This window comes from Ranitomeya imitator, chromosome 5 (assembly GCF_032444005.1).
Source record: "Ranitomeya imitator isolate aRanImi1 chromosome 5, aRanImi1.pri, whole genome shotgun sequence".
In the NCBI taxonomy this organism is placed as follows: Eukaryota; Metazoa; Chordata; class Amphibia; order Anura; family Dendrobatidae; genus Ranitomeya; species Ranitomeya imitator.
This window is the reverse complement of record NC_091286.1, coordinates 186,952,732-186,979,974: the sequence shown is the minus strand read 5'-3', so window position 1 is coordinate 186,979,974 and position 27,243 is coordinate 186,952,732. Positions and strand designations below refer to the sequence as shown.

At 45.5% G+C, this 27,243-nt stretch overlaps 1 protein-coding gene across 2 annotated transcripts in view; it reads right to left on the bottom strand.

Moving 5' to 3' along the window:
* The window catches only part of IPCEF1 (interaction protein for cytohesin exchange factors 1), a 491,098-nt gene that overhangs the window by 360,265 nt on the left and 103,590 nt on the right, over positions 1-27,243 (bottom strand). For both annotated transcript variants that reach the window (XM_069769417.1, XM_069769418.1), the window contains 2 exons: positions 20,560-20,596; positions 19,920-20,089 (listed from right to left, as the gene is read on the bottom strand). In XM_069769417.1, the coding sequence (XP_069625518.1) occupies positions 19,920-20,089; positions 20,560-20,596 (207 nt within the window). The remainder of the gene's footprint in view (positions 1-19,919; positions 20,090-20,559; positions 20,597-27,243) is intronic.

The following is a 27,243-nucleotide window of genomic DNA, read 5'->3' as shown; positions in this document are numbered from 1 at the left end:
TATATTGCGATAAATGAGGTGCTCACTGTAATTAGAGGTGCTCAGGAGAAAATCAATATATATAGATGAAAAAACTCCGGCACACTGTGAAGTCCAAATGAGATTATGGTTTATTTTCCAGCAAATTTCAGCAATATATGCTATAACATAAGATTTCCAAAAAAAGGACGTTTTCTGTACACTTTAACGGACATACACTTTCTTTCTCAACGTTTCGGCTAAGGAAGCCTTTCTCAAGAGATTAAATGTCCTTCTGAAAAATACATAAGAATAACATAAGTCACTAATATAAAAATAAAATAAAGGAAAGAGCTGGAGAACATTACATCATGTTTCCCCTGAGTAAAGCTTAAATGTCAGAAGACCCAGAAAAAAAATTAAACCATAGAGGCTCCTCTAAATCGAGTGCAAAATAATCCATCCATGGAAAAAGACGGAATATTCAGGTAAGTCACCATATACATGAAAAATTGTATACCATGATATATAATCAGATTGAGTACCCTATATAAGATAATTATTACAGACCGCCATATATATTACACCAGAAAGTGTAAATAAATCAGCGCTGGAAATCTACCACCACCACGTGTTTATATATGTGAGAGGAAACATACTTGCGGGTACAGGGAGCCGGGCAAGGAAATCTACTATAAGGGAAAATAAAGCAGAATAAGACGAAAGGAGGGCACTGTCTAATATAAAGGCTGGAAGTGCATCTGTATAAATACCTTATTCCACGTCACAGATAAGCGTCGCATAAAGTGCAGAGGGCCAGGGAGCTGTGACCGCCGTCCAGGAAGCATGTGTGCATATGAGCTGGCGTGCGGCCGGTATTTACCTTGTCCGGTGCGATCACTTCCGGGTTGAAGTGTGAGTGAGCCAAAAGAAACCGAAAGTGAAACGAGGTGAGCCGGAAAAAGCCGAAGAAGGTGCGCATGCGCAGTGTGATCCCAGCAGGAACATTATACGCCGCTCGGGTGCTGTAAAGAAAAAAAAAGAAATAATAAATACTGAATAAATTGGCGCTGAATTAGATCTAAATATAAGTGAGGAAAGATATGATGGGTTTGTATAATAAAGGTACTCCTCTGGAACATTATGTTGTATCTGGTATCGCATTATACATATACAACAGAGGATATGTTCTCATATAGGAACGGAAACCATTTCAAAAGGTGAAACAACAGTTAAAGCAAAAGAATAACACAATAAGAGACATGAGACACGAGACTTAACATTCTTAATACGAAATTTCATATTCCCTGTTCAAACCAAATGGAAATAAAGTCTGTAGCGTGTAAATCCAAAAGGATTCACGCTCTTTTAGCTTTTTAATTCTGTCACCCCCCCTCCTAGCTACCGGTACATGATCAATTACTTGGTATCTTAATTGTGCTACAGTATGATTATGCTGCGCAAAATGGGCTGAAATAGGCAATAGGGTCCTCCCGCATCAAATGGTGGATTTGTGTTTTGAAATGCGGTCTCGGACATGCTGGGTAGTTTCCCCAACATATCCGAGACCGCAAGGACACTTGATTAAATACACCACAAATGATGAGTTACAGGTGAAATGTCCTCTAATGGGAAACCGTCTACCATAGCAAGGATGTGTGAAGGAATCGCCCTTCGTTATGTTGGAGCATTGGTGGCACCCTAAACATGGAAAAGTGCCATTACGTGGTGAGGATATAACTCTCTGTATCGGTCCCTTAGTACTGGGCCCCACATCCGCCCTGATAAGATAATCTCTAATGTTAGAACAGCGTTTACTGCAAATAATGGGTTGTGTGTTAAATTCTTTCACCTGTGGATATGCATTTTTGAGGATGTCCCAATGTTGGAGAATGCATTCGTAATGGCACTTTTCCATGTTTAGGGTGCCACCAATGCTCCATCATAACGAAGGGCGATTCCTTCACACATCCTCGCTCTGGTAGACGGTTTCCCATTAGAGGACATTTCACCTGTAACTCATCATTTGTGGTGTATTTAATCAAGTGTCCTTGCGGTCTCGGATATGTTGGGGAAACTACCCAGCATGTCCGAGACCGCATTTCAAAACACAAATCCACCATCCGATGCGGGAGGACCCTATTGCCTATTCCAGCCCATTTTGCGCAGCATAATCATACTGTAGCACAATTAAGATACCAAGTAATTGATCATGTACCGGTAGCTAGGAGGGGGGGTGACAGAATTAAAAAGCTAAAAGAGCGTGAATCCTTTTGGATTTACACGCTACAGACTTTATTTCCATTTGGTTTGAACAGGGAATATGAAATTTCGTATTAAGAATGTTAAGTCTCGTGTCTCATGTCTCTTATTGTGTTATTCTTTTGCTTTAACTGTTGTTTCACCTTTTGAAATGGTTTCCGTTCCTATATGATAACATATCCTCTGTTGTATATGTATAATGCGATACCAGATACAACATAATGTTCCAGAGGAGTACCTTTATTATACAAACCCATCATATCTTTCCTCACTTATATTTAGATCTAATTCCGCGCCTATTTATTCAGTATTTATTATTTCTTCTTTTTTCTTTACAGCACCCGAGCGGCGTATAATGTTCCTGCTGGGATCACACTGCGCATGCGCACCTTCTTCGGCTTTTTCCGGCTCACCTCGTTTCACTTTCGGTTTCTTTTGGCTCACTCACACTTCAACCCGGAAGTGATCGCACCGGACAAGGTAAATACCGGCCGCACGCCAGCTCATATGCACACATGCTTCCTGGACGGCGGTCACAGCTCCCTGGCCCTCTGCACTTTATGCGACGCTTATCTGTGACGTGGAATAAGGTATTTATACAGATGCACTTCCAGCCTTTATATTAGACAGTGCCCTCCTTTCGTCTTATTCTGCTTTATTTTCCCTTATAGTAGATTTCCTTGCCCGGCTCCCTGTTCCCGCAAGTATGTTTCCTCTCGCATATATACACACGTGGAGGTGGTAGATTTCCAGCGCTGATTTATTTACACTTTCTGGTGTAATATATATGGCGGTCTGTAATAATTATCTTATATAGGGTACTCAATCTGATTATATATCATGGTATACAATTTTTCATGTATATGGTGACTTACCTGAATATTCCGTCTTTTTCCATGGATGGATTATTTTGCACTCGATTTAGAGGAGCCTCTATGGTTTAATTTTTTTTCTGGGTCTTCTGACATTTAAGCTTTATTCAGGGGAGACATGATGTAATGTTCTCCAGCTCTTTCCTTTATTTTATTTTTATATTAGTGACTTATGTTATTCTTATGTATTTTTCAGAAGGACATTTAATCTCTTGAGAAAGGCTTCCTTAGCCGAAACGTTGAGAAAGAAAGTGTATGTCCGTTAAAGTGTACAGAAAACGTCCTTTTTTTGGAAATCTTATGTTATAGCATATATTGCTGAAATTTGCTGGAAAATAAACCATAATCTCATTTGGACTTCACAGTGTGCCGGAGTTTTTTCATCTATATATATTGATTTTCTCCTGAGCACCTCTAATTACAGTGAGCACCTCATTTATCGCAATATAACAGTACAGCTGGTCCAAAGTATTAATGCATCTCAATAGAGGGATAAGAGGACTTCTGAGACCATTTTTTTTTTCTTTGCACTGTGTTTTGTCTTTCTTTTCCCCTAGACTTTTGGGTGGTTCAGGACACAGGTGTAGAGATGGACATTCAGGGTCTATCCTCTTGTGTGGATCATCTCACTGCAAGGGTACAAAACATTCAAGATTTTGTGGTTCAGAATTCTATGTTAGAGCCTAGAATTCTTATTCCTGATTTATTTTCTGGGGATAGATCTAGATTCTTGAATTTTAAAAATAATTGTAAACTGTTTCTAGCTTTGAAACCCCGCTCCTCTGGTGACCCCGTTCAACAAGTAAAAATCATTATTTCTTTGTTGCGTGGTGACCCTCAAGACTGGGCATTTTCCCTTGCGCCAGGAGATCCTGCATTGCGAGATGTAGATGCGTTTTTTCTGGCGCTTGGATTGCTTTATGATGAACCTAATTCAGTGGATCAGGCAGAGAAAATCTTGCTGGCTTTGTGTCAGGGTCAAGATGAAGCGGAGGTGTACTGTCAGAACTTTAGAAAGTGGTCTGCGCTTACTCAGTGGAATGAATATGCCCTGGCGGCAATTTTCAGAAAGGGTCTTTCTGAAGCCCTTAAGGATGTCATGGTGGGATTTCCCACGTCTGCTGGTCTGAATGAGTCTATGTCCTTGGCCATTCAGATCGATCGGCGCATGCATGAGCGCAAAGCTGTGCACCATCTGGCGGTATTCTCTGAGCATAGGCCTGAGCCTATGCAATGTGATAGGACTTTGACTAGAGCTGAACGGCAAGAACACAGACGTCGGAATGGGCTGTGTTTTTATTGTGGTGAATCCACTCATGCTATCTCCGATTGTCCTAAGCGCACTAAGCGGTTCGCTAGGTCTGCCACCATTGGTACGGTACAGTCTAAATTTCTTTTGTCCGTTACTCTGATTTGCTCTCTGTCGTCCTATTCTGTAATGGCATTTGTGGATTCAGGCGCTGCCCTGAATTTGATGGACTTGGAGTTTGCCAGGCGCTGTGGGTTTTTTTTGGAACCCTTGCAGTATCCTATTCCATTGAGAGGAATTGATGCTACGCCTTTGGCCAAGAATAAGCCTCAGTACTGGACTCAATTGACCATGTGCATGGCTCCTGCACATCAGGAGGATATTCGCTTTTTGGTGTTGCATAATCTGCATGATGTGGTCGTTTTGGGGTTGCCATGGCTACAGGTCCATAATCCAGTATTGGATTTGAAATCTATGTCTGTGTCCAGCTGGGGTTGTCAAGGGGTACATGGTGATGTTCCATTGCTGTCAATTTCGCCTTCCACTCCTTCTGAAGTCCCTGAGTTTTTATCAGATTACCGGGATGTATTTGATGAGCCCAAATCCAGTGCCCTACCTCCTCATAGGGATTGCGATTGTGCTATCAATTTGATTCCTGGTAGTAAGTTTCCTAAGGGCCGACTGTTCAATTTATCTGTGCCAGAGCACGCCGCTATGCGGAGTTATGTATAGGAATCCTTGGAGAAGGGTCATATTCGTCCGTCGTCGTCACCATTGGGAGCAGGGTTCTTTTTTGTGGCCAAGAAGGATGGTTCTTTGAGACCTTGTATTGATTACCGCCTTCTTAATAAGATCACAGTCAAATTTCAGTATCCTTTGCCGCTGATGTCTGATTTATTTGCTCGGATTAAGGGGGCTAGTTGGTTCACCAAGATAGATCTTCGAGGGGCGTATAATCTTGTGCGAATTAAACAGGGTGATGAATGGAAAACAGCATTTAATACGCCCAAGGGCCATTTTGAGTACCTGGTTATGCCATTCGGGCTTTCTAATGCTCCATCTGTGTTTCAGTCCTTTATGCATGACATCTTCCGAGAGTACCTGGATAGATTTATGATTGTATATTTGGATGACATTTTGGTCTTTTCGGATGATTGGGAGTCTCATGTGAAGCAGGTCAGAATGGTGTTCCAGGTCCTTCATGCAAATTCCTTGTTTGTGAAGGGGTCAAAGTGTCTCTTTGGAGTTCAGAAGGTTTCATTTTTGGGTTTCATTTTTTCCCCTTCTACTATCGAGATGGACCCTGTTAAAGTTCAGGCCATTTACGATTGGACTCAGCCAACATCTGTGAAGAGCTTGCAGAAGTTCCTGGGCTTTGCTTATTTTTATCGTCGCTTCATCGCTAACTTTTCCAGTATTGCTAAACCGTTGACTGATTTGACCAAGAAAGGTACTGATGTGGTCAATTGGTCCTCTGCGGCTGTAGCGGCTTTTCAGGAGTTGAAGCATCGTTTTGCTTCTGCCCCTGTGTTGTGCCAGCCAGATGTTTTGCTCCCTTTTCAGGTGGAGGTTGATGCTTCTGAAATTGGAGCAGGGGCTGTTTTGTCGCAAAGAAGTTCTAATGCAGGGGTCCCCAACTCCAGGCCTCGAGGGCCGCCAACAGTGCAGGTTTTCAGGATTTCCTTAGTATTGCACAGGGGTTGGAATCATCACCTGTGCAGATGATCACATTACCACTGATGCAATACTAAAGAAATCCTGAAAACCTGCACTGTTGGCGGCCCTCGAGGCCTGGAGTTGGGGACCCCTGTTCTAATGGCTCGGTGATGAAACCCTGTGCCTTCTTTTCTAGAAAATTCTCGCCTGCTGAACGCAATTATGATGTGGGCAATTGGGAGTTGTTGGCCATGAAGTGGGCATTCGAGGAGTGGCGACATTGGCTTGAAGGAGCTAAACATCGCGTGGTGGTCTTGACGGATCACAAGAATTTGATTTATCTCGAGTCTGCCAAACGGTTGAATCCTAGAGAGGCTCGATGGTCGCTCTTTTTCTCCCGTTTTGATTTTGTGGTTTCATACCTTCCGGGATCTAAGAATGTGAAGGCTGATGCCCTGTCAAGCAGTTTTGTGCCTGACTCTCCGGGTGTTCCGGAGCCGGCGGGTATTCTTAAAGAAGGGGTAATTTTGTCTGCCATTTCCCCTGATTTGCGGCGTGTGCTGCAAAAGTTTCAGGCTGATAGACCTGACCGTTGTCCTACGGAGAAACTGTTTGTCCCTGATAGATGGACTGGTAGAGTTATCTCGGAGATTCATTGTTCAGTATTGGCTGGTCATCCTGGAATCTTTGGTACCAGAGATTTGGTGGCTAGATCTTTTTGGTGGCCTTCTTTGTCACGGGATGTGCGTTCTTTTGTGCAGTCCTGTGGGATTTGTGCTCGGGCTAAGCCCTGCTGTTCTCGTGCCAGTGGTTTGCTTTTGCCCTTGCCAGTCCCGAAGAGGCCTTGGACACATATTTCCATGGATTTTATTTCTGATCTCCCTGTTTCTCAAAAGATGTCGGTCATTTGGGTGGTTTGTGATCGCTTCTCTAAGATGGTCCATTTGGTACCCTTATCTAAACTGATCCTCTGATTTGGTGCCATTGTTTTTCCAGCATGTGGTTCGTTTGCATGGCATTCCGGAGAACATCGTCTCGGACAGAGGTTCCCAGTTTGTTTCGAGGTTTTGGCGGTCCTTTTGCGCTAAGATGGGCATTGATTTGTCTTTTTCTTCGGCTTTCCATCCTCAGACTAATGGCGAAACCAAACGAACTAATCAGACTTTGGAGACATATCTGAGATGCTTTGTTTCTGCTGATCAGGATGATTGGATGTCCTTCTTGCCTTTGGCTGAGTTCGCCCTTAATAATCGGGCCAGCTCGGCTACTTTAGTTTCTCCTTTTTTCTGCAATTCTGGTTTCCATCCTCATTTCTCTTCAGGGCAGGTTGAGCCTTCGGACTGTCCTGGTGTGGATGCGGTGGTGGACAGGTTGCAGCAGATTTGGACTCATGTGGTGGACAATTTGACATTGTCCCAGGAGAAGGCTCAACGTTTCGCTAACCGCCGGCGTTGTGTTGGTCCCCGACTTCGTGTTGGGGATTTGGTTTGGTTGTCATCTCGTCACGTTCCTATGAAGGTTTCCTCTCCTAAGTTTAAGCCTCGTTTCATTGGACCATATAAGATTTCTGAGGTTCTTAATCCTGTGTCATTTCGTTTGGACCTTCCAGCCTCTTTTGCCATCCATAATGTGTTCCATAGGTCGTTGTTGCGGAGATACGTGGCGCCTATGGTTCCCTCCGTTGATCCTCCTGCCCCGGTGTTGGTTGAGGGGGAGTTGGAGTATGTGGTGGAGAAGATTTAGGATTCTCGTGTTTCAAGACGGAAACTCCAGTACCTGGTCAAGTGGAAGGGTTATGGTCAAGAAGATAATTCCTGGGTTTTTTCCTCTGATGTTCATGCTGCCGATCTTGTTCGTGCCTTTCATTTGGCTCATCCTGATCGGCCTGGGGGCTCTGGTGAGGGTTCGGAGACCCCTCCTCAAGGGGGGGGTACTGTTGTGAATGCTGTTGTCGAACTCCCTCCTGTGGTCGTGAATGGTACTTTGGCGAGTTCTGTCTATGGGCTCCCTCTGGTGGCTATGAGTGAAGCTGCTGCTTCTGAGGTTCCTTACACAGGTGACGTGGTTTATCCTTTGGTTGGCTTCTCTATTTAACTCCACTCAGATCGTTACTCCATGCCAGCTGTCAATGTTTTAGCATTGGTTCAGCTCGCTCCTGGATCTGCCTGGTGACCTGTCTTCTCCTGCAGAAGCTAAGTTCCTTATTGTTATTTTTGCTCATTGTTTCTTTGTCCAGCTGGTTATCCTGATTTTGTCTTGCTAGCTGGAAGCTCTGGGATGCAGAGTGGCCCCCCCCCGCACCGTGAGTCGGTGCGGAGGTCTTTTTTGCACACTCTGCGTGGTCTTTTGTAGGTTTTTGTGCTGACCGCAAAGATTCCTTTCCTATCCTCTGTCTATTTAGTAAGTCTGGCCTCTCTTTGATGAAACCTATTTCATTTCTGCGTTTGTGACTTTCATCTTTTCTCACAGTCATTATATGTGGGGGGCTGCCTATTCCTTTGGGGAATTTCTCTGAGGCAAGGTAGGCTTTATTTTCTATCTCTAGGGCTAGCTAGCTCTGAGGCTGTGACGAGGCGCCTAGGGAGCGTCAGGAGCGCTCCACGGCTATTTTTAGTGTGTGTGATAGGATTAGGGCTTGTGGTCAGCAGAGCTCCCGCATCCCAGAGCTCGTCCTGTATGAGTTTAACTATCAGGTCGGGTGCTCCTAACCACCAGGTCATAACACTGCCCCATCTGTCCCATTATCCTGCCCCATCTGTCCCATGATCCTGCCCCATGAACCCGCACCATCTGTCTCCATCCCGCACAATGTCTCCAATTCTGCCCCCTGTGTCTTCAATCCTGCCCCCATATCTTTCATCCTACCACAATATCTTTCATCCTGCCCCCATATCTTTCATCCTGCCACCATGTCTCCCATCCTGCCACCATATCTCCCATCCTGCCCCATATGTTTCATCCTGCCAACGTATCTCCCATCCTGCCCCCATATGTTTTATTCTGCCTCTGTTTCTCCAATCATGCCCCCTGTGTCTCCAATCATGCCCCTATATCTTTCATCCTGCCCCCATGTCTCCAATCCTGCCCCCATATCTTTCATCCTGCCACCATGTCTCCCATCCTGCCCCATATCTTTGATCCAGCCACCATGTCTCCCATCCTGCCCCCATATCTTTAATCCTACCACCATATCTTTCATCCTGCCCCCATATCTCCCATCCTGCCACCATGTCTCCCATCCTGCCACCATATCTCCCATCCTGCCCCATATGTTTCATCCTGCCAACGTATCTCCCATCCTGCCCCATATGTTTTATTCTGCCTCTGTTTCTCCAATCATGCCCCCTGTGTCTCCAATCATGCCCCTATATCTTTCATCCTGCCACCATGTCTCCAATCCTACCCCCATATCTTTCATCCTGCCACCATGTCTCCCATCCTGCCCCCATATCTTTCATCCTACCACCATATCTCCCATCCTGCCCTATATGTTTCATTCTGCCCCTGTATATCCAATCATGCCCCCTGTGTCTCCAATCATGCCCCGTGTCTCCAATCATGCCCTGTGTCTCCAATCATGCCTCCTGTGTCTCCAATCATGCCCCTGTGTCTCTAATCATGCCCCGTGTCTCCAATCATGCCCCCTGTGTCTCCAATCATGCCCCCATATCTTTCATCCTGCCACCATGTCTCCAATCCTGCCCCCATATCTTTCATCCTGCCACCATGTCTCCCATCCTGCCCCCATATCTTTCCTTCTGCCACCATATCTCGCATCCTGCCCCATATGTTTCATTCTGCCCTTGTATCCAATCATGTGCCCCGTGTCTCAAATCCTGCCCTGTCTTCAATCCTGCCCTGTGTCTTCAATCCTGCCCTGTGTCTCCATTCTGCCCCCTGTCTCCATTTCTGCCCCCTGTGTCTCCAATTCTGCCCCCTGTGTCTCCCATTCTGCCCCCTGTGTAGTTTGCTTTCCTGCCCCCTGTGTAGTTTTCATTCCTGCCCCCAGTGTTGTTTTCATTCATTCCCCCTGGGTTTCCATTCCTGCCCCGTGTGTCCCATCCTGCCCTCATCATGCCCCGGGCTTGCCCGCATTCAGTAAAAATAAAAAAAAACATCTTTCTTACCTGGCCACTGTCCAGTGCCGACGTCCATCCCAGGCATATCAGAGTCGTCGGCGAATGACAATGACGTCATACGCCGTCGACTTGCGCGCTGTCATCAGCTGGAAGACTTGCTATGGTAAATGGAACCATGAATCCTGATTAGTGTTGAGCATTCCGATACCGCAAGTATCGGGTATCGGCCGATACTTGCGGTATCGGAATTCCGATACCGAGTTCCGATACTTTTGTGGTATGGGGAATCGGAATCGGATCCATATTAATGTGTAAAATAAAGAATTAAAATAAAAAATATTGATATACTCACCTCTCCGGAGGCCCCTGGACATCACCGCTGGTAACCGGCAGCCTTCTTTGCTTAAAATGAGCGCGTTTAGGGCCTTCCATGACGTCACGGCTTCTGATTGGTCGCGTGCCGCTCATGTGACCGCCACGCGACCAATCACAAGCCGCGACGTCATTCTCAGGCCCTAAACTCCTCATTCTAGGAATTTAGGACCTGAGAATGACGTCACGGCTTGTGATTGGTCGCGTGGCAGTCTCATGAGCGGCACGCGACCAATCAGAAGCCGTGACGTCATGGAAGGCCCTAAACGCGCTCATTTTAAGCAAAGAAGGCTGCCGGTTAAAAGCAGTGATGTCCAGGGGCCTCCGGAGAGGTAAGTATATCAATATTTTTTTTTTAATTCTTTATTTTACACATTAATATGGATCCCAGGGCCTGAAGGAGAGTTTCCTCTCCTTTAGACCCTGGGAATCATCAGGATACCTTCCGATACTTGGTGTTCCATTGACTTGTATTGGTATCGGGTATCGGTATTGGCGATATCCGATACTTTTCGGGTATCGGCCGATACTATCCGATACCGATACTTTCAAGTATCGAACGGTATCGCTCAACACTAATCCTGATATGTACCAAAATGTCCTAAAGAAGAATGTCCGGCCATCTGTTTGTGACCTCAAGCTGAAGTGCTCTTGGGTTATTCAGCAGGATCCAGGGAAGAAGGGGAGTAGTAGCACGAGAAGGGGTAACGAAAAATACAAACATACTCACACATATAACAGAGGAATGTAACGGGGAGTGGAGGATGGGGTTAAACCAAAGTAGGATAAGAAAGGAAATTATCACACACTCAAAACCTAGCAACAGTTACAGATAAATCCACCAATCACCTTCTCCAATAATAACCAACAATAACCTCCAGCCATGCAGCATTAGCGACTCTGACAATGAGCGCCAGCAAGGACCCAGTTTATATGGGGGGATGGAAGTGGCTAACAGTGTGCAACTGAGAGCCTTACAGCTCTTGGAGCTCTCAACTGAGTAGATTAACCCTTGCACTACTAAAAGAAATTTACACTGTTTAATATGAAGGTGAAGTGCGTCTAATCAGTGCAGGAGTGGAAGAAATCAGACACTGCGGTGGTCTGACTCCTCTCTGTCATGGTAAACCCATGACAAATTTTGTATTTACTTGACTTATCTTTGTCTAATATTTAAATTTGGTGATTTGAAACAATTAGGTGGACAAACATGCAAAAGAATAGAAAATCAGGAAGGGGGCAAACACTTTTTAACACAACTGTATATTCTATACACTTTAGACTACATGGTCGTGTATTCTAAATGTTAGTAACAATCATAAAAATCGCTTTTGAATAAATGCAACGAGTGTAAAAAAGCAAAAAAAAAAACAACTGAGCACATTTAGATAAATGTCCTCTTTTATTTATTTGATTTATTCCCTTAGTGACCGGGCCAAATTTTTTAAATCTGACCAGTGTCCCTTTATGTGGTAAAAACTCTGGAATGCTTCAACAGATCCCAATGATTTTGAGACTGTTTTTCATGACATATACTTTGTTAATGGTAAATTTTTGTCTATATGTTTCGTGTTTATAAAAAAAATATTTCAAGAATTTTTACAAAAGTGTAAAAAATAAATAAATTTCAATTTTCAAACTTTGAATGATTATCCCTTTAAAGCCAGGGTCACACTTGTGAGTTCAATGCGAGAAACTCGCACATCAATACCCGGCACTGCCATTGGCAATCGGGACAGTAGTTTTCAGCTGAATGTATTTTTATGCAGCTGAACGCTCCTGTCCCGAGTGCCGGTGGCAGTGCCGGGACTTGTTGCGCAAGTTTCTCGCATTGAACTTGCAGGTGTGACCCCGGCCTAATCCAGATAGTCATATAATAGAAAAACATTAATGAACAACATTTCCCACATGTCGGCTTACATCAGCACCATTTGTAAAATGTTGTTTTATTTTGTTAGCCTTTTAGGAGGTTTAAAAATGTAACAGTATTTTTTTATTTTTTCAAGGAAGTTTACAAAACATTATTTTTTTTAAATAACTTTTGGGGTCGTGGATATAGGAAAACCTCCAAAAGTGATACCATTTTAAAAACAGTACCCCCTACATATTGAAATCTGCTGTCAGGTAGTTTCATAACCCTTCGGGTGATGTTAATGAATGAATACAAAGTGGCATGACAGGAATGAAAAAAATGTATTTTTACCATTTAAATGTCGCTGACTTTCTGAACAGGTCACTATAGCCGGGAGACTCTAGGGCCGGTATTTGGCTGTAAATTGCCAAGGCAAACATCAGGACCACACAATCATGATCTTAGGGTGCCGATGGGGTTAAGGAGGGAGCTCCCAGACTCTGTTAACCATTTATATGAAGTAGTCACTATTGACTGCAGCATCTAAGGGGTTAAACAGATATGGACGGTGCCAACACTGATCGTGGCTGATACAGCAAGTTGTCAGCTATAGTGTCCAGCCAGCAGCTGCTGGATTGTCACCTGTATGGAGATGCTAGTCTCTTAGGCTGGCATCACACTCAGCGTATAAAAATACGGTCTGTAAATTACAGCCGTAATACGCAGAAAAGTCCCCAAAATAGTGGTCCGTATCTCCTCCGTAGGCAGAGTGTGTCAGCGTATTTTGCGCATGGCATCCTCCGTATGTAATCCGAATGGCATCCGTACTGCGTGTTTTTCTCGCAGGCTTGCAAAACCGACATACGGCTATACAATGGATCCATGGGCTCAAAAAATCATAAAAACGTATATACTGTCTATATATATATATATATATATATATATATATATAATATATATCTTAGTAGACACATATATGCATATATATTAATATTTCATCCAGCGCGAGATAGCTTTAAAGCCGGTAATTCAATTGCCGGCTTTTGCTATCTCCTTCCTAAACCCGACATGATATGAGACATGGTTTACATACAGTAAACCATCTCATATCCCCATTTTTTTTGCATATTCCACACTACTAATGTTAGTAGTGTGTATGTGCAAAATTTGTTCTCGCTAGCTATTGAATTAAAGCGTTAAATGGCGGAAAAAATTGGCATGGGCTCCCTTGCAATTTTCTCTGCCAGAGTAGTAAAGCCAGTAACTGAGAGCACATATTAATAGCCTAGAGAGGGTCCACGGTTATTGCCCCCCCCCCCTGGCTAAAAACATCTGCCCCCAGCCACCCCAGAAAAGGCACATTTGGAAGATGCGCCTATTCTGGCACTTGGCCACTCTCTTCCCATTCCCGTGTAGGGGTGGGATATGGGGTAATGAAGGGTTAATGTCACCTTGCTATTGTAAGGTGACATTAAGCCAGATTAATAATGGAGAGGCGTCAATTATGACACTAATCCATTATTAATCCAATTGTATGAAGTGGTTAAATAAACACACACACATTATTAAAAAGTATTTTAATGAAATAAAAACACAGGTTGTTTTAATATTATATTGTTCTCTCAATCCACCTGAAGACACTCGCTCTGTAACAAATAAAAAATAATAAACCAACAATATACATACCTTCCATTGATCTGTAACGTCCCACGATGTAAATCCATCTGAAGGGGTTAAAATATTTTACAGGCAGGAGCTCTGCTATAATGCAGCTGTGCTCCTGCCTGCAAAACCCAGGGGAATGAATGTAATGTAGGTCAATGACCTATAGTTACCTTCATTCGCGGTGATGCGCCTTCTGCTGGATGTCCCTTGAGCGTGGGAACTTTCCTGGAAAGCTCCCAGGCTCAAGTTCATATGAGGACAACCAGCAGAGGGCGCATCACCGCGACTGAAGGTAACTACAGGTCATTGACCTACATTACCTTCATTCCCCGGGGTTTTGCAGGCAGGAGCACAGCTGCATTATAGCAGTGCTCCTGCCTGTAAAATATTTTAACCCCTTCAGATGGATTTACATCGTGGGACGTTACAGATCAACGGAAGGTATGTATTTTGTTGGTTTATTATTTTTTATTTGTTACAGAGTGAGGGTCTTCAGGTGGATTGAGAGAACAATAAAATATTAACCCCTTCCCGACCCATGACGCCACGTAGGCATCATGAAAGTCGGTGCCAATCCGACCCCGCAGAAAGAAGTGACATGCTGCGGAATGTAAACCGCTGCGTTTCCGTGCAGTTTTTCTGCAGCATGTGTACAGCAATTTTTGTTTCCCATAGGTTTACATTGAACTGTAAACTCATGGGAAACTGCTGCGGATTGGCCGCTGCGGATTCGCAGCAGTGTTCCATCAGGTTTACAGTACCATGTAAACCTATGGAAAACCAAATCCGCTGTGCCCATGGTGCGGAAAATACCGCGCGGAAACGCTGCGTTGTATTTTCCGCAGCATGTCAATTCTTTGTTCAGATTCTGCAGCGTTTTACACCTGTTCCTCAATAGGAATCCGCAGGTGAAATCCGCACAAAAAACACTGGAAATCCGCGGTAAATCCGCAGGTAAAACGCAGTGCCTTTTACCCGCGGATTTTTAAAAAATGGTGCTGAAAAATCTCACACGAATCCGCAACGTGGGCACATAGCCTTAGGGTTAGGGTTGGAATAAGGTTTGTGATTAGGATTATGGCTACAGTTGGGATTAGGGTTAGGGGTGTGTTGGGGTTAGTGTTAGAGGTAGAATTGAGGGTTTTCCACTGTTTAGGCACATCAGGGGTCTCGAAACGCAACATGGCGCCACCATTGATTCCAGCCAATCTTGTATTCAAAAAGTCAAATGGTGCTCCCTCACTTCCGAGCCCCGATGTGTGCCCAAACAGTGGTTTACTCCCACATATGGGGTACCAGCATACTCAGGACAAACTGAACAACAATTACTGGGGTCCAATTTCGCCTGTTACCCTTCTGAAAATAAAAAAATTGCTAAAACATCATTTTTGAGGAAAGAAAAATGATTTTTTTATTTTCACGGCTCTGCGTTGTAAACTTCTGTGAAGCACTTGGGGGTTCAAAGTGCTCACCACTATCTAGATAAGTTCCTTGGGGGGTCTAGTTTCCAAAATGGGGTCACTTGTGGGGGGTTTCTACTGTTTAGGCACACCAAGGGTTCTGCAAACGCAATGTGACGCCCGCAGACCATTCCATCAAAGTCTGCATTTCAAAAGTCACTACTTCCCTTCTGAGCCCCGACGTGTGCCCAAACAGTGGTTTACCCCCACACATGGGGTATCAGCATACTCAGGAGAAGCTGTACAACAACTTTTGGGGTCCAATTTCTCCTGTAACCCTTGGGAAAATAAAAATTATGGGCTAAAAATTATTTTTGAGGAAAGAAAACGTATTTATTATTTTCACGACTCTGCATTATAAACTTCTGTGAAGCACTTGGGGGTTCAAAGTGCTCACCACACATCTAGATAAGTTCCTTTCAGGGTCTAGTTTCCAAAATGGGGTCACTTGTGGGGGGTTTCTACTGTTTAGCCACATCAGGGGCTCTGCAAACGCAATGTGATGCCCGCAGAGCATTTCATCAAAGTCTGCATTTCAAAACGTCACTACTTCACTTCCGAGCGCCGGCATGTGCCCAAACAGTGGTTTACTCCCACATATGGGGTATAAGCGTACTCAGAAGAAACTGGACAACAACTTTTGGGGTCAAGTTTCTCCTGTTACCCTTGGGAAAATAAAAAATTGCGGGCTAAAATATCATTTTTGAGAAAAGAATTTTTTTTTTTATTTTCATGGCTCTGCGTTATAAACTTCTGTGAATCAGTTGGGGGTTCAAAGTGCTCACCACACATCTAGATTAGTTCCTTTGGGGGTTTCCAAAATGGGGTCATTTGTGGGGGACCTCCAATGTTTAGGCACACAGGGGCTCTCCAAACGTGACATGGTGTCAGCTAATGATTGGAGCTAATTTTCCATTTCAAAAGCCAAATGGCATACCTTCCCTTCCGAGCCCTGCCGTGCGCCCAAACAGTGGTTTACCCCCACATATGAGGTGCCAGCGTACTCGGGAGAAATTGCCCAACAAATTTTAGGATCCATTTTATCCTATTGCCCATGTGAAAATGAAAAAATTGAGGCGAAAAGAAACTTTTTGTGAAAAAAAAAAGTACTTTTTCATTTTTACGGATCAATTTGTGAAGCACCTGAGGGTTTAAAGTGCTCACTAGGCATCTTGATAAGTTCCTTGGGGAGTCCAGTTTCCAAAATGGGGTCACTTGTGGGGGAGCTCCAATGTTTAGGCATACACGGGCTCTCCAAACGCGACATGGTGTCCGCTAACGATGGAGATAATTTTTCATTCAAAAAGTCAAATGGCGCTCCTTCCCTTCCGAGCCTTACCATGTTCCCAAACAGTGGTTTACCCCCACATATGAGGTATCAGCGTACTCAGGACAAATTGGACAACAACTTTTGTGGTTCAGTTTCTCCTTTTACTATTGGGAAAATAAAAAATTGTTGCTGAAAGATCGTTTTTGTGACTAAAAAGTTAAATGTTCATTTTTTTCCTTCCATGTTTCTTCTGCTGCTGTGAAGCACCTGAAGGGTTAATAAACTTCTTGAATGTGGTTTTGAACACCTTGAGGGGTGCATTTTTTAGAATGGTGTCACTTTGGGGTATTTTCAGCCATATAGACCCCTCAAACTGACTTCAAATGTGAGGTGGTCCCTAAAAAAATGGTTTTGTAAATTTCGTTGTAAAAATGAGAAATCGCTGGTCAAATTTTAACCCTTATAACTTCCTAGCAAAAAAAAACTTTGTTTCCAAAATTGTGCTGATGTAAAGTATACATGTGGAAAATGTTATTTATTAACTATTTTGTGTCACATAATTCTCTGGTTTAACAGAATAAAAATTCAAAATGTGAAAATTGCAAAATTTTCAAAATTTTCACCAAATTTCCGTTTTTATCACAAATAAACGCAGAATTTATTGACCTAAATTTACCACTACCATGAAGCCCAATATGTCATGAAAAAACAATCTCAGAACCGCTAGGATCCGTTGAAGCGTTCCTGAGTTATTACCTCATAAAGGGACACTGGTCAGAATTGCAAAAAACGGCCAGGTCATTAAGGTCAAAATAGGCTGGGTCATGAAGGGGTTAAAACAACCTGTGTTTTTATTTCATTAAAATACCATATATACTCGAGTATAAGCCGACCCGAGTATAAGCCGACCCCCCTAATTTTGCCACAAAAAACTGGGAAAACTTATTGACTCGAGTATAAGCCTAGGGTGGAAATGCAGCATTTACCGGTGAATTTCAAAAATAAAAATAGATCATTATTTCCCCATAGCTGTGCCATATAGTGCTCTGCACCGTTCATATTGCCCCATAGATGCTGCACAGATGCCCCATATAGTGCTGTGTGCCGTTCATATTGCCCCATAGATGCTGCACAGATGCCCCATATAGTGCTGTGTGCCGTTCATACTGCCCCATAGATGCTGCACAGATGCCCCATATAGTGCTGTGTGCCGTTCATACTGCCCCATAGATGCTGCACAGATGCCCCATATAGTGCTGTGTGCCGTTCATACTGCCCCATAGATGCTGCACAGATGCCCCATATAGTGCTGTGTGCCGTTCATACTGCCCCATAGATGCTGCACAGATGCCCCATATAGTGCTGTGTGCCGTTCATACTGCCCCATAGATGCTGCACAGATGCCCCATATAGTGCTGTGTGCCGTTCATACTGCCCCATAGATGCTGCACATATATCTGTGCCATGGCCGCTGCTGCAATTAAAAAAAAAAAAAAACCACATACTCATCTCTCTTGATTGCAGCTCCCAGCGTCCGGTCCCGGCGCCTCCATCTTCCCGGCATCTCTGCTCTGACTGATCAGGCAGAGGGCGCCGCGCACACTATATGCGTCATCGCGCCCTCTGCCTGAACAGTCAGAGCGCAGACGCCGGGAAGATGGAGGCGCCGGGAAGATGGAGCGACGCCCGGCGGCTGGAACGTGGACAGGTAAATATAACATACTCACCTAGTCCCAGCGATCCTCGCGCTATCCCTGCCTTCCTCCCCGTCTTCTGTGCTGCAGCGTCTTCCTGTCAGCGGTCACCGGCACCGCTGATTAGAGAAATGAATAGGTGGCTCCACCCCTATGGGAGGTGGAGCCGCCTATTCATTTCTGTAATGAGCGGTCCCACGTGACCGCTGAAGAGGGGAAGAAGCTGCAGCACAGAAGACGGGGAGGAAGGCAGGGACAGCGCGAGGATCGCTGGGACTAGGTAAGTATACCTCAGCGCCCTCACCCCCTCACCTGCCGACCCCACCGCTACCGTGACTCGAGTATAGGCAGAGAGGGGCACTTTCAGCCCAAAAATTTGGGCTGAAAATCTCGGCTTATACTCGAGTATATACGGTACTTTTTAATAATGTGTGTGTGTTTATTTAACCATTTCATACAATTGGATTAATAATGGATAGGTGTCATAATTGATGCCTCTCCATTATTAATCTGGCTTAATGTCACCTTACAGTAGCAAGGTGACATTAACCCTTCATTACCCCATATCCCACCGCTACACGGGAATGGGAAGAGAGTGGCCAAGTGCCAGAATAGGCGCATCTTCCAGATGTGCCTTTTCTGCAGTGGCTGGGGCAGATGTTTTTAGCCAGGGGGGGCCAATAACCATGGACCCTCTCCAGGCTATTAGTATCTGCCCTCAGTCACTGGCTTTACTACACTGGCGGAGAAAATTGTGCGGGAGCCCACGCCAATTTTTTCCGCCATTTAATAGCTAGAGATCCCAAATTTTGCACATACACACTACTAACATTAGTAGTGTGGAATATGCAAAAACAATGGGGATATGAGATGGTTAACTGTATGTAAACCATGTCTCATATCATGTCGGGTTTGGGAAGGAGATGGCAAAAGCCGGCAATTGAATTACCGGCTTTAAAGCTATCTAGCGCTGTATGAAATAATAATATATATACATATATGTGTCTCAATGACATATATATATATATATATATATATATATATACCCCTATACTATGTGTACACATTTATTCTACCTATTCTATTGTAAGCTGTCAGTGTGATTTTACTGTACACCGCTCTGAATTGCCGGCTTTTCTCTCTAACACCGCTGTGTATTTCTTGCAAGTCACACTGCTGGTCCATGTGTATTCCGTATTTTTCTCGCCCCCATAGACTTTCATTGGTGTATTTTTTGTGCAATACGGTGACAAACGCAGCATGCTGCGATTTTCTACGGCCGTAGAAGACCGTATAATACGGATCAGTAAAATACGGCTGATATGAGCAGGGGCTTAGAGAAGCATTGTACTGTATGCAATCCGTATTTTCTGCACCTCTCTTACGTCCATAAAACACGGTAGTGTGACACCGGCCTTATACCGCAGGTCAGTAAAAAGATGTATTGGTGGTCATTAAGGGGTTAAATTAATATATCAATTTGTTAATAAACCTCAATCATAAAAACTAGAATAATAATTGTTCACTTACCATGTGTCCAGTATACCAGTACAAACATGACCCCTTTAAAACTGCCCAAATCTTTTTCCACTTGTTGCCGAGAAATGATTTTTCTTTTTTTTTATACAACCATCCCTGACAATCAGCATCTCCTAACTCTTTGCATGAGATTCTTCTTCGACTCATTTTGAATATACTGACTGTTCAACAAACATAGAAAAAAATATATATTAGGAATGCAAAGGTGTACAAAAAAATCCATGTCAAATATGAGCTCATTAACAATATTCGTAATTAAAATGGTATGACATAATCAAGCCTGTTTGTAATTAAACAACTTAGTACTATAAGTATAAATATAATGTTAGTGTTGATATGACTGTGTAACCCACAAGCTGTTTATGTATGTGAACGTTGCTCTATGTTAATAGGTCGTGAGTGACTTATTATATCTTTATGGAGTTAGTTGTACAAACACAACACAAAAATCATGCACTCAGTATACATGGGCAATGCTAACAGTACAGGGCTACACACATGAAACCAGCAATTAGTTTTCTTTTTTATACAGATCTGTGCTAAACTCCAATGCAGAATCACACACTACCTAAATGGCAATGGTCAATTACAAATCTATGCATATAAGAAAATATCACAGCTTGAGCCTTACCTCTAGATTTCCTCTTTTGCTTCAGTCGCAAGGAAACCTGCAGGAAATGGACAGCGGAAAGCAAGTTAGAAAGGAAATTTCTTATTGTGCTTGTTATGGAAGAGGCTGGAGTAAAAGAAAAGGAGGGTCTATGAGAAGGACAGTATATGCTGTACACACTTCCACAGGCAAACGGGGAAGCTACACTGAAATGCTTTACTTGCAGATCATTTCTGGTTCTTCATGAATCAAGCATTTTGAGTGCTGACCTTTTCATAAAAACTTGATTTGCAGTGAAACAGACAATTTATGTTTACTTCTACATAGGAAAACATGACCAGTTTATTCAGTGAACCAGATTATATAATCCCACGTACAATGAAAGGGGTAATTGCGTTTATGATAGGACATGATTGTGCCCTGGAGAACTTAAGCATGCAGGGGTTAAATGAATTAAGTGCTTAGCTTAGCAGCCGCTATGTTCCTGACACACAATTTGGAGTGTCAAGTTAATTTTGGATAGTATACACTTTTCTTTTAGGGAAGTGAAAATGACTTCTTGCTTATTAGTAGGAGAGCCTTTGCAGTAGTAATTTCAGGGTTAGAGTCATAAAGCAAAAAAAAAAAAAAAATTAACGACATGGATGACCACCTGTTGGGGCATAGTCAGAAAGCCTTATTAGGCCGGTTTCACACGTCAGTGGCTCCGGTACGTGAGGTGACAGTTTCCTCACGTACCGGAGACACTGACTCACGTAGACACATTGAAATCAATGTGTCTCTGCACATGTCAGCGTGTTTTCACGCACCGTGTGTCCGTGTGCAAAACACGGAGACATGTCAGTGTTCGTGGGAGCGCACGGATAACACGGACCCATTAAAGTCAATGGGTCCGTGTAAAACACGTACCGCACATGGACGCTGTCCGTGTGCAGTCCGTGTGCCGTGCAGGAGACAGCGCTACAGTAAGCGCTGTCCCCCCCACGTGGTGCTGAAGCCGCCATTCTTTTCTTCTCTCCAGCAGCGTTCGCTTTTTTCTTGGTGTTTAAAAAAAAGATGCCTGTCCCCAACCCCCTCCCACCCCCTGTGCATCCCTCCCCCCCCCCCTCCCCCCGCTGTTAATAAAACACTTACCCGGCTCCCTCGCTGCTTCTCCTCGCCGCAGCTTCTCCTGTATGAGCGGTCACGAGGTGCCGCCTATTACAGTGATAAATATGCGGCTCCACCTCCCATAGGGGTGGAGCCACATATTCATGACTGTAATGGGCGGCACCACGTGACCGCTCATACAGGAGAAGGTGCGGCGCGGAGAGGACGCTGCCTGGGAGCCGGGTGAGTATTTTATTAACAGCGGGTGGGCGCACAGAGGGTGAGAGGGGGGTGGGGACATGGATCTTTATTTTAAACACGAAAAAAAAAAAGGATTTTTCATATCTTCTCTCCAGCGAACGCTGCTGGAGAGAAGATATGAAAGGTGGCTTCAGCAACAGATGCAGGGGACAGCGCTTATCTCAAGCGCTGTCTCCTGCACGCTCCGTGTGGTACCCAGTCGGCACACGGGCAGCACACGTGTGCTGCACGTGTGCCACACGGATGGCCTACGTCAGCTTGTAATGACCAGAGGTCCGAATATGATCCAGTGAGTCACAAACCAAGACCAAGGCAGAAATCTCCAACGGTATTTACTCAAAGGCAAAATAATCAAGGTAATATGGAGAATATTAAGGCATATGCACCCCAAAGATACACTAGCTCAGCAGCAGCTGAAATCACTGTGCCACTCCAAGGTCTCCTGAGAACTGTATACTACAACAGACTAGTAAGAAATTTACCTAACAGGCAACTAAAAACAGGAACAAGTGTAAATTGAATGTAGTGTTATTAAGGGAGCCCCTGGAATGGCACATTGAGTATAACTTACACAACTCTAATATAAGATACACCTCTAAAGTAACAACTTAACACTCTGAGCAGAGATACCCGGGTATCTATAACTATGGTACCGTATCCTGAGATAGATTTCCTCTCAGGCAGGAATCCGCACAGGCTGTAGCCAGTCCATATCTTCAGTGCCAATAAGTTACAGCAAGCTCCTCTTGTCTTGGCGGCCGATGCCGAGCCCAAACGCCGGGGACTTAGTTAGTGGTCTCACGATGTTGTCTCTGCTTCTGTAGCTCCTAGGAATGCTTCCACGACAATCCGTCCGTCTCTGTATCAGCCGTCTGTCCAGACTTGTTTCTCCACTCAATGCACAGGGAATCCACAGACTTCCAAATTCGTACTGGGTTCTTAGTAAAGTCTCAGTCTTTTCTTAGATAAAGGGTTAGCTCTTCTCCAGGAAACGTTAGCAACACAAGTCTCTCACAGAGTTAAACAAAAGGTTAGCTCTTCTCCAGGGGAACGTTAGCAACAAAAAGTCTCTCAAAAGCTTCTTTTCCTCCAAAAACACTTGCAGTAAATCCACACACAGTCTCTTTTTTTAAGATCTCACAGCAGCTTCTCCTTTGCTTCCCGCCTTTTCTCTCTCAGCTCTCACTTCCTACTTTCACTTCACACACGAGACACTGGACCCCACCCCCCAGCACATATTGTCTCTGGGAGTTTTGCACTGTCTGTCTTCTGCTGCAACAGGCAAAAACCACAGTGTCCTAGTGCCCTCTCAGTGGGACTACAGTTCACCCTCTTACATGCCACCCCACTAGAGGTTGGCGTCCTCAACATACCTCCCCACTCAAATTCATCTTGAGCATATCGCTGAGGCGGTATTCCTGCCGTAGATCGTGTAGTTCTCCTGAGTCCTACATCAACAGGTGCGACCTTAGAGGGAGCTAGAGTCTCTTCCGTGGTCGTGTTAGTGGGCGTAAGTGGAGTTGTCTCCTCTTGCGGCTCGATGTCCTGTGATACAGCGTCAGGACCAAGCAGTTGACCTGATGCACTCTGCTCAACAACATCCTCCATATCCCCAACATTCTCATCACCCGAGGCCAGATCGGTCACAGGGGGCAAATAAGCAGGCGCAGGAGTAAGCACACCATCAAACTCAAGATCATTCAGAGCTTCCGCCCCTTGAAACATGGCCTCTGGCTCTAGGGGGGTAGGCGCCGAATCTTCAAACCAGCACCGCTGTAACATGTTACGATGCAAATTACGGGTTGGCCCCCCTGTCCCCACCGGTTCGACCTCGTACACTGGAATCTCAGGGTTCACCTGTTTTTTTATCAGATACGGTATCGCCTCCCATCGGTCACTCAGCTTTCCTGACCGTCGTTTTGTCCTCACCAACACTCTGTCCCCCAGAGAGAACAGCTCTGTTTGTACAGGTCGCATGTCCTTATGGACCACCTGGCGAAGGCGGTCGCCCACCACCTGATGCACCACCCTCAACCGCCGCCAATGCTCTCGTACCCACTCGGATGCAGTCCGAAGGGGGGCGGAGGAGGGATCTGGCATGTTCAAATCCTCAATGTCTCGGCCAGGTCTACCAAACATCAACATGTGTGGTGAGTAACCAGTAGTACTGTGCACCCTGTTATTGTAAGCCCACATCAATTCGGGGAGATACTCAGGCCAGCATGTCTGTTGCTGACTCTCTAAGGACCTCAACATTTGCAACAGGGTCCGATTAAAACGTTCACACACCCCGTTACCCTGAGGGTGGTAAGGCGTTGTTCTCGACTGCTCGATACCATAAAGCTGGTGCAACTCTTTCATCAGCGTCCCCTGAAAGCAGGCCCCTTGATCTGAATGTATTCTCTGCGGACACCCGAACACTTGGAAGAAATGTCGGCACACTGCCTCAGCCGCCGACTTGGCCGTCTGATCTCTTGTCGGCACCGCTACAGCATACTTGGTAAAGTGATCTGTCATCACCAGGCAATAGGAGTACCCTGACGTAGAGTACCCTATCAACACGTAGTCAATCATGAGTAGTTCCAGTGGAGCTGAAGTCTTAATAGACTGTGTGGGAGCCCGCTGCTCAGGGCTTTTGTTGAGCCCACAAATTCGGCACTGCCGACACGCGTCGGCCACCATCCCTCCCAACTCAGGGCAGTAGAGGACTCGCTGCAACCACTGAAGTGTCTTTTCACTTCCAAAATGGGCCCCCTTCTCATGCGCCTCACGAGCGACCACTGGCCCCATCCCCACAGGAATTATCAGTTGGTACCGATGCTGCAGCTCCGATGGCAGGTACGCCTTACGATACAAAAGACCTTGTTCCACACACAATTTATCCCATTGTCGAAGGAGTTTCATTCCTTCCATGGACAACTGAGCCTTGTCCTCTGCACTGGGCCAGGCCTTGTTTTGTACCCAACGGCGCACAAGTGCAACGTCCGGACACTCATCCTGGACTCTTGTCCAATCTGAGGGTGTTTTACCCAGGACACAGGGCATCCCGGTGGCCACCCCACTTAAGTGTACCACACTTTGGAAGATAGGTATTTGCCCCAAAGCTGGAGTTTCAGTATCCTCAAGTTGTTCGTCAACATCTTCCCCGGATGACCCAAGGGGCACTCTTGACAATGCATCTGCATTGCCGTTCTCTCGACCAGAGCGAAATTTAATGCGGTAATTGAACTTGGCCAGTCTGGCGACCCACCGCTGCTCCAACGCCCCCAGTTTTGCATTCTCTAAGTGAGCTAGCGGGTTGTTATCTGTCATGACTAGCACCTCAGCTCCTGTTAGATACTCGGCGAAGCGTTCTGTCATTGCCCACACCAGGGCCAGCAATTCCAGCCGGAATGAGCTGTAGTTAGCCGGATTTCGCTCGGAGTCTCTTAAAGATCTGCTGCCATGAGAAATCACTCGTTCCCGGCCATCCTGCACCTGTGCTAGTACTGCCCCCAACCCATGAAGACTACCATCGGTATACAACAAAAAAGGGGTGTCAAACCGGGCGTAGGCCAGCAATGGGGCACTCGTTAGGGCGGTTTTCACTCCATCAAATGCCTTTTTCTGTAGGGGCCCCCATGGAATGGGGCGATTTCGAGGACCCAGCGCTGTCCCTCTCAAAAGTTCATTCAAGGGACTCACCACTTGTGAGAATTTAGGCACAAACCGCCGATAGTATCCTGCTAGGCCCAGGAAGGCCCGCACTTCTCGCAGGTCACAAGGAGGTGGCCACTCTTGTACCGCCTTAATCTTACTGGCTAAAGGTAGTACCCCATCCGGGGTCACCAGATGCCCCAAATATTCAATCTGGTTTCGTAACAGTTGACATTTTTTTGGCTTTATTTTCAGGCCGTAGCTCTTGAGCCGCCGGAGAACTTGACGCAGCTTCTCCAGATGATCTTCAAATGAGGTTCCGAACACCACAATGTCGTCTAGATATATCAGGACTGATTCAAAATTTAGATCGCCCAAGCAATGTTCCATCAGGCGTTGGAAGGTTCCCGGGGCGGTAGCGAGGCCAAAGGGCATCCGGTTGAACTCAAAGAGCCCCATTGGCAAGACAAACGCCGTCTTGGCCCGATCTTTTTCAGCCATTGGGACCTGCCAGTACCCGCTTGCCAAATCCAACGTTGAGAAATACTTGGCCCGACCCAGGGCCGACAGGGATTCTTCAATACGGGGTAAAGGATATGCGTCCCGTACGGTGTGGGCATTCAATTTCCGATAGTCCACACAAAATCGGAGTGTCCCATCCTTCTTGCGGACCAAGACTACAGGGGCCGCCCAGGGACTCCGGCTCTCTCGGATCACTTGGTTGTCCAGCATACTGGCCACCATGCTCTTCACCTCTTGATAGAGCGCCGGAGGAATTTGACGATATCTTTCTCTAATGGGTGGAGTATCCCCCGTTGGAATCTCATGCTCAATCGTCTGGGTACACCCGAAGTCCTCTCCATGTCGGGAAAAGGTCTCTTGATGTTCCCACAAAACTCTCTCCAACTGCTCGGGGGTCAGCTTCTCCCGATCCACTCCCATCTGCTCCATGATCACATGAACATTCCATTCCTCCGTAGGAGGTTCAGTCCGGCCTACCTCGACCGCGAATGTCCAGGATGACTGTTGGTCTGGTCGCAATTCGAACCCTGCATTTTCCGGCACCTTCTCTGCCGGCACGAACAGTTCAGCCAGTATGGTCCCAGCGGGAATTGCAACAGCTTCATCTAAAACATTGATGCATCGGACCGGCACTCGTCCATTCTTCACAATCGCCAAAGACCGGGCCACATGTACCTTGGCAAATGAGGAACCCTCTCGGGTGGCCTCAAGTAGCACTTCAAGCCCATTCAATCTCTGTGCAGCTCCCACAGGCAGCATTAAGAGTTCCTCTTGTCTGGGTCCCAGCAGAATCGGGGCCCTCGAAGTCATTCGGACCCGGCCCACCCGGCCACCTGGGACCGCACTTTTCAGCAAGTCGCAACTCAGCACTAGACGGTGTAGAATTCTCTGTGTGGGTCGGTGTCTTGCCGCACGGGCCCAGTATCGGGGTCCTTCACTGGCATACATCTGGTGATTCAAATCTTGCAGCACGTTCATTCCGAGCGTCACTTCCATCCCTCTTCTAGGGGGGTGATCCACCAGTACTACCCCTTTCTGCCCCAGCTCTTGACCAAACATTTTTAGTTGCATCCACACGATCCCTTTGACTGACAATTGACCATTATTTGCGGCGGTCAGTCGTATCACTCGGCCATCCTCTGGAATCACTAGTCGACTGAAGTATCTCTCATATACTTCTAGAGGCATTATAGTACA